Source organism: Macaca nemestrina, chromosome 1, assembly GCF_043159975.1.
Source record: "Macaca nemestrina isolate mMacNem1 chromosome 1, mMacNem.hap1, whole genome shotgun sequence".
Lineage (NCBI taxonomy): Eukaryota > Metazoa > Chordata > Mammalia > Primates > Cercopithecidae > Macaca > Macaca nemestrina.
In genome coordinates, this window is record NC_092125.1 from 189,351,854 (window position 1) to 189,371,418 (window position 19,565).

The 19,565-nt window shown below is 45.5% G+C and overlaps 1 protein-coding gene across 15 annotated transcripts in view; it reads left to right on the forward strand.

The window, feature by feature from the left end:
- The window catches only part of LOC105494913 (ERI1 exoribonuclease family member 3), a 134,472-nt gene that overhangs the window by 19,226 nt on the left and 95,681 nt on the right, over nucleotides 1-19,565 (forward strand). For all 15 annotated transcript variants that reach the window (XR_011621786.1, XM_011763928.3, XM_011763925.3 and 12 more), the window contains one exon: nucleotides 16,750-16,866. Coding sequence is in view for 14 of the 15 variants with exons in the window: in XM_011763928.3 (XP_011762230.1) it covers nucleotides 16,750-16,866 (117 nt within the window). In the remaining variant the exon portion in view is untranslated. The remainder of the gene's footprint in view (nucleotides 1-16,749; nucleotides 16,867-19,565) is intronic.

Consider the following 19,565-nt stretch of genomic DNA (forward strand, 5'->3'; position numbering starts at 1 on the left):
CTGTTATAGCAATTTAAAATCTCCCTTTTTTATGGGAGAGCTTTTTTAAGGTTTGCAGGTAGCAGGATCCTGATGGGATTCAGCGAAAGCCAAGAAGATGGATTGGAGAAGTTGTCAGTCCTAGATAGAATAGCATCCTTCCATTGAGGTCAACATAGGTCAGGTTCTTATTAGAGTCTCTGTGCTGTTTAGGTCTTCTGGTCAACAAGGGAAGTGGAGAAATTGGAAAAGCTCAGGAATTAGACCAAAAATCATTAGAGGCACAAAAATAGAACTTAGAAAATAAATTGAATATAGTTTTGGTGACTGATTTCTTGTCCAGACTGAATAAATTCATCATTTGAGGAGTAGTTATTCCAAGGAGTATGATAACAACTTGCTCTTGATTTTAGTAGGGACAAAAAAGAAAGAAGTTTAAATGGAAGCAGGAAAGATTGAGATTTGGGATGAGAGTGAACTGCCAGAAGAGACAGCAAAAGGACCAGAATAAGGTATACACCTTAGATCAGCCTTCCTTAGTGCTCTCTCAAAATGGCTGATGGCTGTCCATTTGACAGAGATTCTTTGATTCTTTTTTTTTTTTTGAGATGGAGTTTCGCTCTTGTTGTCCACTGCTAGAGTGCCATGGCACCATCTCGGCTCACCGCAGCCTCTGCCTCAAGCAATTCTCCTGCCTCAGCTTCCCAAGTAGCCGGGATTATAGGCATACGCCACCATGCCCAGCTAATTTTGTATTTTTAGTGGAGACGGGGTTTCTCCATGTTGGTCAGGCTGGTCTCGAACTCCCCACCTTGGGTGATCCACCCACCTCGGCCTCCCAAAGTGCTGGGATTACAGGCGTGAGCCACCACCCCCGGCCTGATTCTGTATGAGTAAGGTCTGCATGCCTCCTGGGAGTAGGGCTGGGCTCATGAATGAGAACCATCCAGGCTCCTCTCCTGACCAGCTCCCTTTTCTATTTTTTTTTTTTTTTGAGACAGAGTCTTGCTCTGTTGCTCAGGCTGGAGTGCAGTGGTGTGATCACAGCTCAGTGTAGCCTCAACCTTCAGCCTCAACCTCCTGGGCTCAAGCAATCCTCCCATCTTAGCCTACCAAGTAGCTGGGACTATGGGTATACCCCATCATGCCTGGCTAATTTTCTGTTTATTTATTTTTTATAATGATGGGGTCTCACTATGTTGCCCAGGCTGGTTTCAAACTCCTGAATTCAAGTGATACTTCCACCTCGGCCTTCTAAAGTGCTGTGATTACAGGTGTGAGCCACCACAGCCAGTAGGAACTTTCAGTACTCAAGACTCTGCATGGTACACTTCTGTTTTTATGAGAGTGTGTCACACCCCTTGAGTATATAGGAGGCAGAAACAGTTTTAGGCCATGGCCTATTTGGAGGCTTAATGTGGGGCTCTTTTATCTATCTATGATTTCCAGAAGTCCCTAAATTAGCTGAGTCAGCTTACTGGGACTATCCTAAAGGAATGCCATTGTGAAAAACTAACAGGTGTAAGCCCTGTTGTAGTTGGGTGAGTAACAGTATTGGTTATAAACATGGTAAAACATGGTATTTTCCATTTGTCATCAGTTTTGCTGTTTACTTTTGTACTTTGTTCAGCTAGGTGAAACTGGAGTGTTTGGCTTGCCAGTCATAGGCTTTGGTGTTCTGGTTTTTGCACTCATTTTATTTGTGTTACATGTTTTGATTCAGATTAACATGATAGGTATTGGTTGAATAGGAGACTGGTTTTCATTTGAAAACGTTTTTTTCACTTAAATGTTAATTGAGATGGCTTAAAATGTTTTAGAGGGTCTACATTTCAGGAATGCGGCTCCTTTCTTGTTTTAGGAATTGTTTCCTGACATAGAGGCAGATTTGTATCTGGTTTAGGAGAATTGTGCCTCCTTTGTCCTCGCTAGCAGGAGTTCATGTTGCTCATTTTGGTGTGGATGTGCACCGAATGATGGTTGTTGTGACCCTGAGGCCCAGAGAGCAGCCTGAAAGCTTTGGTGGGATCTTTAATTGTGTATCTTTAACCTTGGGGCAAGTTCGCTCACCACCTCAGTGTTCAGAAGAGACCAAAGCAAATGTAAGTGAGGAAAATGAGGTATAGGCCACAGCACGTTGGGAGGAGGAGGTAACCTTAGCTGTCTGGATGACCAGGGAGGGAGGGTGCAGCCCAGCTCTCCCCATCCGAGAAGCTGCCATCCTGGCGGCTACCTGCTTTCCTCCCCGAGTGCTCTGGCCATCCGTCAGGCTCCTGGGTAGTCTTTTTGTCTCTGCTCTGCAGCAGCCCCACTGACTGTTTGCCTTCTCATCTGTATTCAAGTGCCCATACCTTTGGAGAAAAATGACCTTTGGGGTTGAGGTTTCTAGTGTTTGGTCTTTGTCCACAGGGGCATTTTTTTCCCTTTTACGGAAACCTTGAAGAGAGTCCATCTGCATTTTGAGTTAGAACTATGAGTAAAGGAGTTTCTCGTTTCCAGAAAATTGTCCAGATGCTGTTATTTTTGAAGGGTAGGTGGGGAGGGTTGATGGTGACAGAGAGGGCTGATATAGAAGAGATGCGGAGGGTTTCAGTGTGACCTAGAGTTGCCACATCATTACTAGTCTTTTGTGAAAGAGACATTTTGGAAAACTTTACAGGAAATTGGTTAAGATCCCTACAAAGCGAACTATATTGATTTCTTTCTCCTTCGTTCGAGGCTGAAAGGCAGAAATCCTCTTAACCCCACGTACTGCCTCCCCGCCCTGCCCCACACATTGCTCTTTGCTCCATGCTTAGCTTCTTTCCTTCTCTCTGTTCTTGGTTCCCGCCGTGACTAAGTGAACAGAAAAGCAATTCCCTGGAGAAAGAACCCACCCTTCCCTTCCCATTTGCTTGTCCTTGTTGTAACTCCTCTAGTCGGGAGGGATGGGGCCCAGGTCTTTTTCCTGGAGATCCTAATCCTTGGATTGCGGTCCCTCTGTCTGTGGCCCCAGTCAGCATGCACTTTTTTCTGTACAGACAGGCGAAGGCACTGACGCTATTCTTCTAAACTGGGAAATGAAATGCAATACCGACATTAATGTAACATTATGGTTGAGATTAAATGCACCAAAATCAGGAAATTCAAAGTTATGCTTCCCACAGCAACTATAACTCAGCCTCATCTGGCGTGTGTAGTATTTTGTGTTAGTGTGGATGGTGTTATATGTTAAGACATTAAAGTTAACACCATAAGCAGAGCACAAAATGCTTGAGGGGGCTGAGTTATGACGACTGTGTGAGCCTTAAGTGTTCTTGCACAGGCTCCTGACTCCTGGAATAATTTTTCCCCTGCCCATCAGTGCAATTATTGCCTTTCTTTTTAGTTATATCTCTACTTTAACACATCTCTTCTTTCAGGGTCACTATAAATGAATTCCTCTATTGATGGCCAGTGATGATGGGAATGGGACAGCCCACTAGGCTCCTTTGTCTTTTTTGTCACTGCCTCCATAAATGTGGTACTTGCCCCTCCTCCTTCCAAAGCCATCTTCCTCCACAGGCTGCTGTTTCCTGGTGGTCCCTCATAAGGTTGGGCCTCCCCCTGGCTCCCACTGTGGCTCCTCACTAGTACTCCCGGAATGGGAACAAGCGTTTGCTGTGTCCGAGTCTTGGCCGTATTGCGACTTCACGAAGGGCCTGTCTGTATTTGGAGCAGACATAGCAACGTAGAAGTAAAATATACATCTCAGGGAATGGAGCACTGATGCATGGTGGCGCTGCCTTGTGTTGTTTGGCATAGCAGAGGCAGGATCGAAGCGGTTTATTTGCTCTATTCAGACTGCTTCTCCACCTTCCCCAGGGCTTATACCTTTAAGCTGCCATGGTGTGTAGTAGGCTGTGGAGTTGCCTGGGGGTGGGGCCAGGAACTTTCCTTGGGGAACACTGAGTCACTGGTAACAAAATCACCACATAATTTAGTGCAAATCAGGAAACATCCCCCCAGCCTCTTATTATCCTGGTGGCCTCCCCAGGGCTGAGACAGCTGTTGGAATGCAGATTTTTTAGACACTGGGCTAAGGTTGGTGGTGGGGAAGAGCTCTAAAGAATAGGGCCATTGATAAATGGTGAATGAAATCAGGGACTGTAAAGTAACAGTGACACTGAGCTGCCTTTTAAAGTTTTTGTTGGACATGACAAAACCAGCTAAGTCAGCAAAGGAATGGGGAAGACCTCATTGTAACCACCTTAGAGGCAATGAAAAGGCTTCTTTTTACTCTTTGGATAGTAACTTCAAGCTCTGTGTTAGATGCTGGGGGTATAAAGACAGGAAATGGTCCCTCCCCTCAAGGAGCTCATAGTCAAGGAGGGCAGACATTTGTGTGACAACCATTAGGCCGTATGAGAACTACCATGACATGGGTAAGTGCTGGGTACAGTGGGGCACAAAGGATGGGAATGATCAGCCCTGCTCACAGTGTGCGGGAGGGCTGCAGAGTTTTCATGTTGTAAGAAATTCAGGAGACCAGAGAGGGCCAAGTGGGCCTGAGGCCGTTCAGAACTATTATAGCAGGAAAAGAAGAAGGGGTTCACATAGTAAGCCAGAATGCAATGGCCTAAGTCTGGAAAAACTGACCTTGATTGCAGGCTTGTTTGTGGAAACGTTGCAAATGAGGTAGAAGGAGAATAAAGACTTGGAACCTGGCAAGTATTTCACTGTTCAGTTAGTTGGATTATATATGTCAGTTTTATGCTCTTTCTCACATTTGAGCTAGAAGGTCTTATTGGGATGCTATAAGTGAAAGTACAAAAGCTAGAAGAGGCTTAAGAGCATCTTACCCAATAAAATGTGGGTAAAAGGGTGTGGGTGAAAGTGGATATGGTGTGAGCTAAGGCTCTGAGGTATTTTCAGGGAGACTAAGGCTCTGAGGCATTTTCAGGGGGCTGATACCTCAGCATAGCATTTGGGTGGGCTGCTAGGTCTCCAGGAAGAGTCAGAGGCTGGGGAATGACATGACATGACGCCTCCCCTTCACCTTCCCCCTGCTTAAAAAAAAAAAAATACTGGGAATTTGGATCTGGATCTGCTAGGACCCACCTTCAATAGACCAGGGAGGTTTAGACCCTTCAAAAAGATAAACATCTGACTGACTAACATTGAGATTAGTGTGGAAGGAGTGACTGATGAAGAGGCAGGAAGGTCTGGGTAATGTGGAGATTAGTGGGAGCAGAAGGGACTGGAGGGCATGGGGGTGGAGGCTGAGCTTCCTCTGAGCATTGGCAACAGGTATAGCCATAAAAAGCAAGCCAGCAGGTCGGAAAGTGGGGGCAGTGGGGGAAGTGAAATCTAAGAGTGTTTAGGTTAAGTCCATAGGCTTCACTTCTCCCTACCTCCTTCCTGCCCTGCTTTTCCTCTCCCCTCTTGATTACGTTTCTTTTGTAGACTGATCTCCATTGTTTGACATGAGGAAACTGATATCAGGAGACCCTTTCTCCATCTCTGTGTCTCATTGGGAAAAAGGATCTTGCATCATTTTGATTAAGATGCCATTGGGATGATTATTTTTTATCCTCTTATCCTGGGTATTCACAATACTTAAAAAACCCCCACAGCCTTACATTTATGTGATGAGTTTTGAGCTCTAGCTGTGAAAATCGGGCCATAACCTGAAAGCCTGAAACAAGAGTGTACCCACGTTGACACCAGCTCCCCCCCCATCAAAGGCTGGCAGGTCTGCAGCAGAAGGGTGAACAGGCTGGCACAGGCAGAAAGGCGTTTATATGTATTGATGCTGCTGCCATGGACAAAACCCTGTCAGGTGTTGGGAGAGTCAGAAAGGAGGTAAATCAGAAAGGAGAAATCTGGAGGGAGAGACAAACATCAGGGCAGCTTTTGCTTTTTTTTTTTTTTTGAGACGGAGTCTCGCTGTGTCGCCCAGGCTGGAGTACAGTGGCCGGATCTCAGCTCACCGCAAGCCCCACCTCCCGGGTTTACGCCATTCTCCTGCCTCAGCCTCCCGAGTAGCTGGGACTACAGGCGCCCACCACCTCGCCCGGCTAGTTTTTTGTATTTTTTAGTAGAGACGGGGTTTCACCGTGTTAGCCAGGATGGTCTCGATCTCCTGACCTCGTGATCCGCCCGTCTCGGCCTCCCAAAGTGCTGGGATTACAGGCTTGAGCCACCGCGCCCGGCCCAGGGCAGCTTTTATTTGGATGTAGAGGTGCCTTGGGATAGGCTGCTGTTTTAGTCCTGTCCCTGCATGTAGTTGGCCAGTAAGGAGATCTGGAAGGTCAGTGGGCGGCAAAACAGATCTGATACACAAGTGGCTCTACTTCTGTTGTTGTGCTGTGGTCAGTATCTAGTCCTGGAAGGCCATTCCAGCCAAGGGCTAATCTGAGGGTTCGGTGCTGGCAGAGGCACTTATTTGGAGATGCCGATGTTGCTGAAAGTAAAGGAGTGTTCATTGGGGAGCCTGAAAAGGAAATTTGAATGTGTTACTGAGTGGAAAAGAAGAAACAGAAATAGATGTTGTAAACCAAAGTTTATGGGAATTGAAAGGAAGTTGTTCCAAGAGGTTAAAAATGTATGTTGGGAGACTGGTACAGATGCAGTACTTGAGAAAGATGCTAGTGGGTTGGACTAGGTTGTTAGTTGGTTGGCGATGGTGAAAATGGGGAGAAGTTACATGTTGTAACCTTTAGGTGTGCTGGGAAGGAAACAAGCTTGAGAACCATGTTGTTATGTAGCTCATAACTCTTTTGGATACTAGTGGGCTACTGAGGAGTCAGTGGTACTGACGTTTCTTAAGGAGTGGCGCATGGAATCTATAGTTGTTGTAAATGGGGTACTCTGAGTAGAAGATCCGTATCAGGGAGAACATAACAGGCAGCGCTGTTGTAGTTGAGTTCCTTGGCGGTAATGTGGGTAGTTATTCCTCTAGGACCTATTTGATGCATTGTTTGGCCATTGGCCTACAGGAGGTAGGTAGTGATGGTTAGGTAGATAGGATAATAACTGGCTAGAAAGCTTGGAATCTTGCTCTCTAAAAGTGTGACAAAACAGAGCCAAGATTTGAGATTGCATTGTCTGGAAATGCAGGAACCATGTCTGCATTGTTCACAGCACTAGCAGCATTTTAAAGGCCAACTGATCAACTGAACGGGATTGGTAGTTGCAGATGGTGGGTAGGGCTGATGAATGAGATGAAACATGGCATTTTGATCAGGTCTACTTTCACTGGAAAGGTAATGTGACTGGAGAAACAATGTCGGGGGCAGACCTGAAAGGAAATTCATGGTGTATGGTGTTGAATGTGGTGGCTGGTGAGGATAGCAAGGAGTCCCCAAGCAGGTGCCTTAGGATATACAGGAATTCTGTAATGCAGCTCCAAATTTGTGGCCAGGGTTGGAGAGGCCTTTCTCAGGACCAGAGGCAGTTAGATAGACCAGATAAGCTCCTGGCTTGTGTATGTAATGAGTGGTCTTCTCATAGGAGAGGTATCCAGTCCTGCTTCCATCTGGACAGAGGAAGGTTTTTTTTCTGCAGGGCTGAGACAGTAGTGTGCTGAGCACTCTGAGGGTAGCTGATGCCCTGGTCTTGACAGTATTCCGAAAGGAGGCAGGCACTGCCATGACAAGAAGACTTTTTGCTCGCTTCCTGACAGAGATGTGCCAGTCTACTCTATGAAGTTCTTGGATGTGACAGGCCTGTTTTTCTGCCCTAGCTCTTGGCAGCAAGGTGGATGAAATGTCGGCAGTAAGAGCTAGGGATGGTTAGCAGACTTAGAGGGCTTGACTCGGGTGCTTAAAGTGGGCCAAGTAAGGGTTCGCTCTGCGAGGGGAGCTGAGAGCCTTGGGCTCTGATTCTCACTTGGTCAGTACCTCAGTGATAAGGAGTTAGTCACATAGATGTTCTAGACTACACCTTTGCTGTTTAAATTGTGGTCTGAGAACCAGCAGCATCCTTATCACCTGGGAGCTTGTTAGAAATGCAGAATGTCAGGCAGGCCCTACTCCAGAGCTGAGATAGGATCTGCAATCTGACACATTCCTCAGGTCATTTGAAGTCTGAGAAACACTGCTGTAGTCTGGACCCGCGGTTCTCAAACTTCAAACTTCAGCAAGCATCAGAGTCACCTGGAGGGCAGTTAAAACCAAGGCTGCTGGCCCCATCCCCAGGGCTTCTGATTCTGAAAGGCTAGGGTGGAGGCCAGAAATTTGCATTTCTAACAAGTTCTCAAGTGATGGGACTGTGGTTTGACAACAGTTGACCCTCTTAGCTTTCTCATCTGTAAAACTGCTCACAGAGATGTGGGATCATATGGGACAATGTATGAGAAATGTGTTCAGTGCATTGTGGGGGGGTATCAGTCTGTGTATTGCTTGCTTACTAGTCAGTGAATTTTAAAAAATCTATTGTCATGCCAGCACAACTGTTTACCTTCCTGGCTGCTGGCTGTCACTTGTGGGCAGAGAACAGGGAATCTATGAACCACCCCACGGGCATGCAGTATTCTGTGAAGAGATCAGCAGTCCCTGGGGCTATGGATGGGGATTACTGAGTAAGGCCTCCTGTAGCCCAGCCAGCTTCCCTGGGCTCCTGGTCAAGTGGTCTGACCAGAACTCTCAGTCTGCCTGAGTGGGCCTGGTCCTGTCTTGATCACTTGTTACTCACCACCATTTCTTCACCCCCAGCTAGTGTATCTTAAGGCAATATTTGGATTGGTTTGAAAAATGGTCTTTGTCTAAGTCTCTAATTCGTCTTGTGATCTTGAGCAAGACTCATGCCTTTCCTTCATTTCGTTGGGTGACTGATGGAACAGGCTTTGGCTGCATGTGCCCAAGTCCCAGAATGTGGACTTGGGACCTTCAAAGTGAGGGGAGCTGAGGTAGACGCTGTTCTGATGAGAATCAGTAGAGCATAGTGTTTAAAAGCATGGACTCCAAAACTGGACTGTCTGGATTTGAGTCGTGACTACCTACTGGTAGTATGACCTTGGGCAAGTTACTTGTACTCTTTTATGCCTCAGTTGCCTTATTGGCAAAGTGGGGTTAATAATAGCACCATTCTTACAGGACTGATGGGAGGATAAACTGAGTTAAACATATTAAATGCTCAAAACAGTGTTCGATATGTAATGGCTTATAGCTATTAGCTCTTATTCATAGAATTAGTACTAGTATTATTCTGATCCACAACCTCATTGTAAGCTGTTGGGATACAGCAGGTGACTGGGAGGCAGGCCCTGCTTCTCTGGGAAACACAGAGAGATCAGGCCCTCTTATCAACATAGTGATAGAGCCAGGGTACTATCCAGAGAGATTTTTTGGGCTTGGCACCCTTGCACTTCTAGGCCCTTCCTTAGTGATGCCTCCAGGGGACCTCTCTAGCACATAACCTGAGATTTGTTTAAATTAATTTCATGACAAATGTGTGTATACAGGTAGCTACAAAGAAATCATTTGGTTGTTGGTGCCCTGAAGGGTCGGCTTCCCAGAGGCCACTAATATCTGAAGTTATTTACAATTGAGTATGTAAAAATGTTTGAACTGTGGCTGTTTCTGAGTCATGTGCATACAGAGGTAGACGCAGGTGTGCACACCTCGGGTGAGGATGTGGTTTCTAAGACTTTGTCTGCTTCATTTATTGGTATTGTGTTGTTTGAAAAATTCAGATTTCCATAAAGGTAAATTATAATTCACTCTGCGCCCATACCTTCCTCGAATAAAGAAAAGCAGTGTTTATTTTCAGCCTCTTTTCTATATTTTAATTGCTTTGGGGTCTATGGAGATGGGGAGGGGGGACATGTAGGTGAAAAATCAGGCTTTTAAAGCTCCGATTTTTTACCCTTCCTTGTCCTGAAACTTCGAGCATCAGCTCTCATCTGTCAAAGTGTAAATCAGCAATTAAAACCCAAACAGCCAAATGCCAAAGATGACCCGAAGCACAAAGCAACTGACAAACAAGTCCGGACAAATCGACGGGTAATTTATAAGCTTTGCCCTAAAATCTAATTATTTGGCAATTCGAATTTGCAGCCATCCAGGGCTTGGCAATAAATTTAACCCGCCATAAATTATTTAGGAGCAGACTGTGGTGTAAATCAAAACCATGAGTGTTTGTTTAAGAAATAAGCTCCTTGTGCATAAAATGTCTTTTTTTTTTTTTTTCCAAGGGAGAAACTGTTATTGCAAACCGTACCCCATTGCCCAGTGTAGCCCTCACTTTTCCCATCCAACTTCCCCTCTTCCCTGTGGCCGGGAGGCTCCTTGATCCTTGGAGAAAGGGACCATCTTTGCATGAGACTTTTATCCAAAACTAAATATTTGGGTAGAACCGACATATTTGTCAGGGACTGCATTTTCTACCTTGTGTTATGTGTTGCTTTTAGATTTTATCAAACCTTTCAGTGCAGGGACACACACTTTTTGGAATTTTCTTCCGAGGGTTGAAGGAATAGATTAGTTGTTATGAAGGAAAACCAGTTCCTTCTTCCTAGGTTAAGAGGGGGAAGCCATGAAAAATGATCTGATCATTCTCTTATTTCAGATAGGACATAGAAACATCAGCTCAGGCAGAGGAGAATCTACGCCTAGGGAAAAAGGGCTAGAATGCTACTCTATTAAACCCTCTGGGCTGGGCGCAGTGGCTCTGGCCTGTAATCCCAGCACTTTGGGAGGCCAAGGTGGACAGATCTCTTGAGGCCAGGAGTTCGAGACCTGCCTGGCCAACATGGCGAAACCCTGTCTTTAGTAAAAACATAAAAATTATCTGGGTGTGGTAATCCCAGCTACTTGGGAGGCTGAGGCATGAGAATCACTTGAACCTGGGAGGCGGAGGTTGCAGTGAGCTGAGATCGTGCCACTGTAGTCTAGCCTGAGTAACAGAGCGAAACCCTGTCTCAAAAACAAACAAACAAAAACCAGAATTTATAAACCCTCTGTCCCATTTTTATGAATTCCAACAGTCTAACCTAAGTCCCTTCTACTTAAATCCTCTTCTTGTTGTTCTGTCTTCAAATGTATTTGTATTGCTGCAGACACTGTAGTTGAAGGGAGTTTGAATACCCCAAAAGCAACTTACACATTTATTTCTTGTAATCTACTGATTGTGGGTGTGAAATTTCATTTGAAATGCTGTTGCCATTGTGTCCTCCGTTTATGAAGGAAATCACTGGGGGTTCCTAGCTGAGCAATTAGAGAGCAGTTAGGGGCCGGGCGTGGTGGCCCAAGCCTGTAACCCCAGGACTTTGGGAGGCCAAGGCAGGCGGATCATGAGGTCAGGAGTTTGAGACCAGCCTGGCCAATATGGTGAAACTCTGTCTCTACTAAAAATACAAAAATAGCCGGGCGTGGTGGCGGGTGCCTGTAATCCCAGCTACTCAGGAGGCTGAGGCAGGAGAATTGCTTGAACCTGGGAAGTGTAGGTTGCATTGAGCCGGAGATTGTGCCATTGCACTCCAGCCTGAGTGACAGAGTGAGACTCCGACTCAAAAAAAAAAAGCTAGGTTTGAAATACCTGCTCCAACCCATTTTACAAGGTAGATGAATGCTTGTTTGGTGCTTTTTTAAAATTTCTGTCTTCTCTCCCCTCAACAATATTGAGGGAGACAGTAGGTACAATAGGTTTGGAACCTTGGATATTTGAAAAATCCCAATTCTGAGGCTTTTGTTCTTAGCTGTTAAGTTATGGCCAGTTTTCATGCACCATTGGCAGACAGCCCAGTGCTATAGGTAGTTTGTGAATGGTGTTTCAGTGTTAGCATTGAAAGTCCATGTTGGCCAGGTGCGGTGGCTCACGCTTGTAATCCCAGCACTTTGGGAGGCCGAGGCGGGTGGATCACGAGGTCAGGAAATTGAGACTATCCTGGCTAACATGGTGAAACCCCGTCTCTACTAAATATACAAAAAATTAGCCGGGTGTGGTGGCAAGCGCCTGTAGTCCCAGCTGCTGCTCGGGAGGATGAGGCAGGAGAATGGCGTGAACCCAGGAGGCGGAGCTTGCAGTGAGCTGAGGTCGCGCCACTGCACTCCAGCCTGGGCGACAGAGCGAGACTCCATCTCAAAAAAAAGAAGAGTCCATGTTGCAGGAAACCCTTGATCCTGATCAACAAGATGGTTGATTACCCTAGGTAAGACTGGGATTTGGTGGTTTGTAGTAGTTGAGGGAGGAAACCACTTAGAGATGAGAGTAGATCTGATAGAAAGTGCTTTGAACTGTTAAATGTCTGGGTTTGAATCCTGGCTGTATCAGTGACCATCTTTAACATCTTAGGCAGATCATTTCCCCTCTCTGATTCTGCGGAGAGTTTTGTGTCTTCTGGTACAGCCAGGCCCTTGGCTTGTATCCTCCACTTAGCAGCTCTTTCATATGTTTACCCAACAAAAGTTGAGAGAGTGAAGCTGGTGTGCCAGCATAGGAATTAGGTGCTAGAGATCACACTGAAGGCACATGGTTCCTGCCTTGCCATCTGTGTTACTGCAGCCATGGTGGAATCTTTTCAGTAGCAAACCTCTAGAACTTTTCTGCCTGGATAGTCCACATTCATTGCTCTTAAAATTTGAGAGCAGACTCTGTTTCTAGGAGATAGTAGACTTGAGTTCTCTACAGGATAACCTTTTAGACTAAGAGAACCAGATCTTTCTTGACCCTTCAGATTTTGAAAGCTGCTAATCCTACTCAGTTTTTAAGTCTCATTCTCATTTTCCCCTTTAGGAGTTCCAGCTCTGTCCCTCACAAGCAGCGTAAGTGTGAGCAAGTGAATTAACATCTTTGGGCCTTAGTTTATTTGTGAAATAGGGATGACTATGATTCCCACCTCATGAGTTAGGAGGATTAAATGAGATCATTCCTCTTAGCACAGTATCTGCCATGTAGTATACAATAAATGGAATAAAATGATTGCATTTTCCACGTGTCTTGGAGAGCACTGGAGGCCAGCTCCTCTCCACCCATTGCCCAGACTTGAGCATCTCAGAGAAAGAAGCCACCTTTCATTGTATTCATCTCTGTGTCTACAGCCAGCCCCTGCCTGGTGAATAGTGGATGCTTAATAGTATTGATTTATGACCTGAAGATGGTGATGGTGATGATGATGTAACCTATCTCCTAGTATTAAGGAAGGTAAAATAAGAAAATGTATGTGAAACTATGCTTTTGTAAATGGAAAAACATAACACAGTGTACGTCCCTCCACTAAGGTATTTATCACGGTGTACTGTTCTTTATTTGTTTGCCTGTCTTTTCTACTCATAGTCCATGCACTTCTCCAAAGTGGAGACTACATCTTATCTCTAGTCCTGCTCCAGCCCCTGTCTGATAGCCTACACAAAGTAGACACTCAGGTAGTTTAATTAAATGCAAATGGCATACAAAGGCAAAGAACTGTGAAGCTCTTATTAGGATAGGGAAAGAGGGCTGGTAAATATGACTGGTCCTTCCTTCCTTCCTGGTGCTACTTTTACACAAAACTGTTTCTGAAATAAACCTTCCTAGGGGAGTGATGAAATTGGCTGAGAGAAAAGGTGAGGGTCAGGAATAACAGTTTCATTATCTGAGCAACTGGACATAGTGGCTGGCACTTGGGCACATTGTCACAAATATTTGTGTTGGGATTAATGCCACTAACCTGTAGCGATGGGGTTCCATCTCTGATCATTATCAGCTAAAAATCGTCAAAATGTTTGTCATGCTCCAGGTGCCCTGGCTGCAGAGTTGTGCCAACTTGATGCAGATTGGGGCACCTCTCCCACTACTGGGCTGTTTGGGCCAGTATTTTAAGGTTCTGGGAAGTATGGAAGTACTGACTGGGCAACATGGGAAGGTAAGAAGTGCCTCAGTGAGGTCCTTGCTTCTGTAACTTCTCAGAGGGTCTTTTCTCAGAAGCTTCTCTTTTGCATCCTCAGTGGCTCAAGTGAATATGCCAGTGTGCAGGCTCATTGTTACAACAGCTCCTCATGTTGTGGAGAAAGGGCCCCTGAAAAGTCATGTTTTGAGACTGGCCCTTGAAACTGCCTCTTCTTGGTCTTGGGAAGAAGGCTTGGCTGATAAGCTAGCATTATCAGAGATATGTTTATAATAGGCCAAATTTGATGTGTCCTGGGCCTTGGGTCTAGGCCCCCTGAGAATTTCAGGGACCTACCCCCTTCCTTTTTTTTTTGTGCATGGATGCGAGTCTGGCTTGTTCTTCCTCTCTGGGAGCATGGCTCTGAGTCTCAGCACTTAGTTGGCCCCATTTCCCTCTGGGTGAGGAAGCGAACATCAGGAAAGTCTGAATATTGAGCTGCAGTATTTGCTGTTATTTGCTGCAATGGGGAAACCCAAAGGCCAGATTTCTAGAAAGTGTGCTGGGGATGCTGACTTGGTGCTGGTCAGAGTGGAAGCTGAAGCACATAGTATTTTATAATAAATACTAATGAAATCCTAGATCTATAATAGCATTTCGGATATCTAAAACAAACCATGTGCTTGTAAAAAAGTGGAAAGAGATCAACTTTAAGCCATAAATTCTTGGTAATAGAGGGTTTTTTTCTATTTATGTTTGATAGATATTTTTATTTCCAGAGGAATGTCAACTCCTAATTTCATAATGTATCATGGGCTTAAGAAAATTGAATTTAATAAAAAGCCAAAGATGAATGACATCCTTAAAGGTCCCAACACTTGTCTTTATTAGCAGGACAAACTGTAGGTCTCCAAACACTGCTGCTCTCCAAATGAAAGTTTAAATGAAAAGTACAGTTGTGTCACAGGTTAAATTTCATTGTGGGCCCAGCTAACATTGTTAGTGAGGAGCTGGCTGTATTTGTTTCCTTAGACACCAGGGCAGCCAAACTCACCACGCTATAGAGCTCTTTCTGTTGAGGAAGTGTTTCTTCTACTTAGGGGGAGAGGAAGGACACATCAGAAAAATCAGGAGTCAGATGAGCCTGACTCATGGGCCACACCTCAGAGTTGGCTCTTGGAAATCCTGGATACCTGATTTTTTGCAGGGGGACCAATGTGTGTTTTTTTGGTGTGTGTTCAATTTTGTTATTCAGTTCCAAACCCCCGTTTACTCTGTATGTAATGCTTCATGGGGAACAGAAGGTCCAGGGAATTGGGAAATGAGTGTTCCCCTCTCTTCACCTTGAGAGGAGAGGTATCACCTGGTCTAAGCAGCAGCCTGGGCCTCCCTTCTCTCCCCTCTGCCTCAGCCTTGCAGCCATTTTGCCCTTTCTATCTCTGGGAGTAAGATCCTGTCAGCTTCCTCATCTTTGGAGATCAGCCCACGGAGACAAGGCAACCAGAATCTTTGAATCTCTCTAGCATGAAATCTGACGGACTTGATTTGGTTTTCGGTCCTACTGTTATGTGTTGGATTGAAATAGATGCTTTAAAAACAAGCCCAATATTAGTGGGTATGTTTTGCGGGGAGGATGCCTGACTTTCCTGGGACATCAAGGAGATTGACCATTTCTCCTTGTGTTTTCCCAGCCATTCATTTCCTAAGTGCAGTCAGGTGTCATCTGTTTCGTGTTGCTTCTCCAGGCTGTCTCTGGAGAGAACCAGTTTACTTCGATTTTAATGATACTGGAAAGGTCTTCTCCAGAATGAAGGACCCGGGGAAGGGGTGCTGCCGGAGCTATTGGGGCCACTGAATGGGCAGAGCCCCCTTTCTTTCTCTCTGCAGTGGAGGCCCTTTCCACATGCTAATTTTTCTCAGAGAATTTTGCTTTTATTTATTTTTTTTATTATTTCCTATTTGTCTCTTCCAGATGTTTTCAGGGCAGTTTTTTTGTGTGTGTTGTAAACTAATTCCATTCATGTTTTAAAAATTTATGAAAGCGCTAATAAAAATGTCAAAGTGGTAAAAATGTTAGCTTTTCCTCTGCTTTGATTAAATTTTGCAAACTGTTTTTGAATATTAAAAAGCAATAATTTTTTTTATTCTCTCTCCTTGCTTTCCCTCTTCTCTCTGGTACGCATGTGCTCTCTCCTGCCCTCTCCCCCCTCTGGTGTGTTCCTCCCTTCCCAGGAGCGATGTATGAGGCGTGCTGCACAGCCAGCGTTCTGCAAGCCTGTTTGCACACCAGGACCTTGGTGCTGTGCATCTCTATTAAATAGCGGAGACAAATTAATCTTAGAGACTCCAAACAAATTGTCACTCCTCCTCCTTCTCTTCCATTATGTTTCAGTGGACTGGGAAGGGCTGGCTAAGCAATTGGGCTGGCGGTGTAGGGGGAGTGTGTACTGCCTGAAAGAAAGGTGGGAGGTGCTAGCTCCTGTTACTGTTACTCACTTTTCTCCTCCTCTTTGGGATCCCCTTGGCGTTTTTATCTTTTTAAAAAATTAAGAAATAATGAAGAAACTTACCAGCTTGGTTCAAACTTCATACAAGGAAATCTACGCAATGGTCTGATGGCTGATTTTCTATATGGCAGGAGATCAGACCCATTTCAGGACAGGGACCTGGGCAAGAGAAAGAAGGGGGTATTCTTAGGGGCTCGAGTTAGCAAGCCTCTGCTAGAGAACCAGTTGGAGAAACTGGGGCAGATGGCACCACTGTCTTCCTTCCCGTTTCCAGAAACAATGGGGTTGAGGGCTGTGTCCGGTCCCTAGAACCTATGAGGATATTAGCAGTGGGAGGGTTAGGATTGTAACTGCTGGTGCCGTTTCACTCAATCTTGGGTTTGGCCTGGCAGGAGCTAATGAACCCAAAACACTCATTTTTTGTTGACTTGGAGCTACTGTTGGAAATGGTCGATTACAATAACTTATTTTTCCTTTTCTGTATCTTTGGCACTCTAGGAAATCATCGAGTTCCCCATCTTGAAGCTAAATGGCCGGACCATGGAGATTGAGTCTACCTTTCACATGTATGTCCAGCCTGTAGTCCATCCACAGCTTACCCCATTCTGTACAGAGGTAAGAGCCCTAGAAGTGGGCAGCAAGGGCTGCTGGGAGGGGAATTTTGGAATCCTTGGTGCTCTATATAGGCCACTTAGAGAAAGCATAGGGATTCTCAGTGCTTGAGGCAAGTGCGCACTGGACCTAGCAGTTAGGTTTTATAAAGTCTGACGCTCCACTCAGGTCACTGTTGTTACTGGGGACCCAGGGAGAGCAGTGGCTTAGTCTACCCCTGCTTCCCCAGCATCCCTTCCTGGTGACCGGCACTTGGAGACCAGGAGCAGAATGGCACTTCTGGGGTTCAAGTTCTTTCCAGTTCAATTTCCCTTAGGGCCCCTGGGCAAGAGGTAAAGATTTCAGCCACTTGCAAGGCAGGGTTATATTCAGGCCTTCTTAGCTTTCTGGCATTGTTACTCTGTCCTCCTGTAAAGTGGCCCTGCATGAAGCATAGGTTGTTTGTCGGAGGTACATTCTGTCACCGAGGGAAGAGAAGAGTGGTCTGAGTGAAGCATGAGGCCTGACTGGCCAAGGCTGAAATCTCCTTATCCTAGGCGGGTACTGTACTTGGCCTCCTTGTCAGCAGGGAGGTATTGATCCCATTTTACAGGTTGTGAAACTGGGCCTAACTGAGATTTTGATGCTTGCTGGAGGCTCAAAAGAGCCATTGGCAGAGGGGAGGAGCCCCTGCAAGTCCTAACTCCCAGAACTGTGTGAAGCCTTCTGTGGCTACTTTTCCCTGTGACATGTCACACTTTTCCCTGTGACACTCAGTGGTGGCCAACAGGCTGTGGTGCAATCGGGTTAAGAATGTGTGGTAGCAGGGATGATGAGAATCTTTTAAGAGTCTGGGGCTGAGGTACATTAGAGACTTTGTGCCTTCATTTAGACACCTGTCTGCTACATGTGAATGAAATAGGTGGAAAGGGGTTCTTGAGTTATCCCAAAAAATCTCCTTGGTGAGAAGGCTGGGAATGAGTGTGTCTGACCCTGGTAGGCCCTGAGGCTGACTTAGTCCAGATATGAGGCCTCGAAATTGCTCTGAATTCGATGCCAGTGTTTGCCAACTGACCCAGGTGGGGCTTTTGCTGTAGGCATCTATCTGCCAAGGTGCCTAGCCTCTTAAGCCTTTTGTTACTCCAACTAATGATGTTGCGTTCTGGTTCGCTCCTTCCTCTACTGGGTTTTCCCCTTTCCCCTGGGATTTACCTATACCACCAGGGGGCGCTAATCTGACTTTTCTGCCCCATTTGAAAAATCACCATTTTAATGAAGATGAAAATCCCCTTGCTTATGGGAAGGGAAGGAAAGACTTCTTTAAGCCAGCCAGTTCCCTTATCCCTCCACTGGCCTGAAAGGCTAATGTCCTCTTGTCCTTACATAGATAAGCAGGCCCAAATTTTGGTAAGTTTGCTACCTGTTTAGGAATGGAACAGAATTCTGCTGGAGCTGGACCCTGGGCAGGAGTGGATGCTTGAGAGTATAGGAAGAAGAGGGACTTCTTTTAGAGTGAGGCTGCTGCTGCTACTTTTTGTGGGGATGGGAGGAGGGATTGTGAGGCTATGATGAACAGTTTCTTCTTTCTAGAAAGCTTCACCCAAGGACGCACGTGCATAATTTGGAGGGAGTAGGAGTGGTGGTTGGGATCCTTATTATGAAGCCTGTTCTAAAAGTGAAAATGTGGTTGTTCTGTAGGCACTGGGTCTGCCATTTTGTCTCAGGTTTCCAGAGCTCAAAACTCGCCATGATCTTGTCCATCCCTTTTTGACCAGCCTCATCTCTCTCTGCTTCATCTCCCACCTAGCTCCCCTCACCCAGAGGTTGCCCTCTTATAGTCTGTCTTTTCACATGATGGTCCTTCTGCCTGCACAGAATTCCCACTCTCCCTGCCAACTCCTGCTTGACCTCCAGGACTCTGCTTAGGGTCACCTTCCCTGATCCTCAGATTGAGTTGTGCTTATTCCAACATAGAACTGATCAGATAATTTATACTATAATTATTTATCTCTCTCTAGAGAGAGATTATCTATCTCTAGACTATAAGTTCTTTGAGGGAAGAAACTAGACCTGATCCGTCTCCATCCCATCATTAGGGTCTGCTACCAAGTAGACACTTGATAGGTGTCCCTTAAATGAATGAATATTGTCAAGAAGTTATTTTCTGTCTCTCCCAAAAACATCTGTACTGCTAACTTGTTATTTTGAGTAAGTGAAGTCTTATTTGGAAAACCTCAGATCATATAAATTTTGCCCTGTCTCCATACCAGATGGAATTGTATCTCCAAGAGACATAGACACAGGATGGGGACTGTCATTCTGAGACCTCATCCAGTCTGGCAGTTGGTGCCTTTTGCGGGTAGGGATGGAGGTCATTCCAACCAGAGGAAATCTCTCATTAGTAAGTGTGAGGAACAACCCCAAGCCTCCAGATTATACTTAAGTAGTTCCTCTGGCAGGATTTTCTCTCTTGTGCACAAGAAGTTCTTAACCCCAGCATATATGTGTGTGTGTGTGCGCGCGCACATGCACATGCATATGACGTGCACATACATGGGCACATGCTTGTGTGGGGAGAGAAGCAGGCTCAGTACTGGACAGTAGGAAAAAGGATTCCACTTTGAATAAGTTTCTAGCACACACAGAGAGACTCTTACTTTTATTGCTTCATATTAGGAAAGTGTTAGTACCCTTCTTGAGGTCCTTTTTTAGTTTCAGTTGAG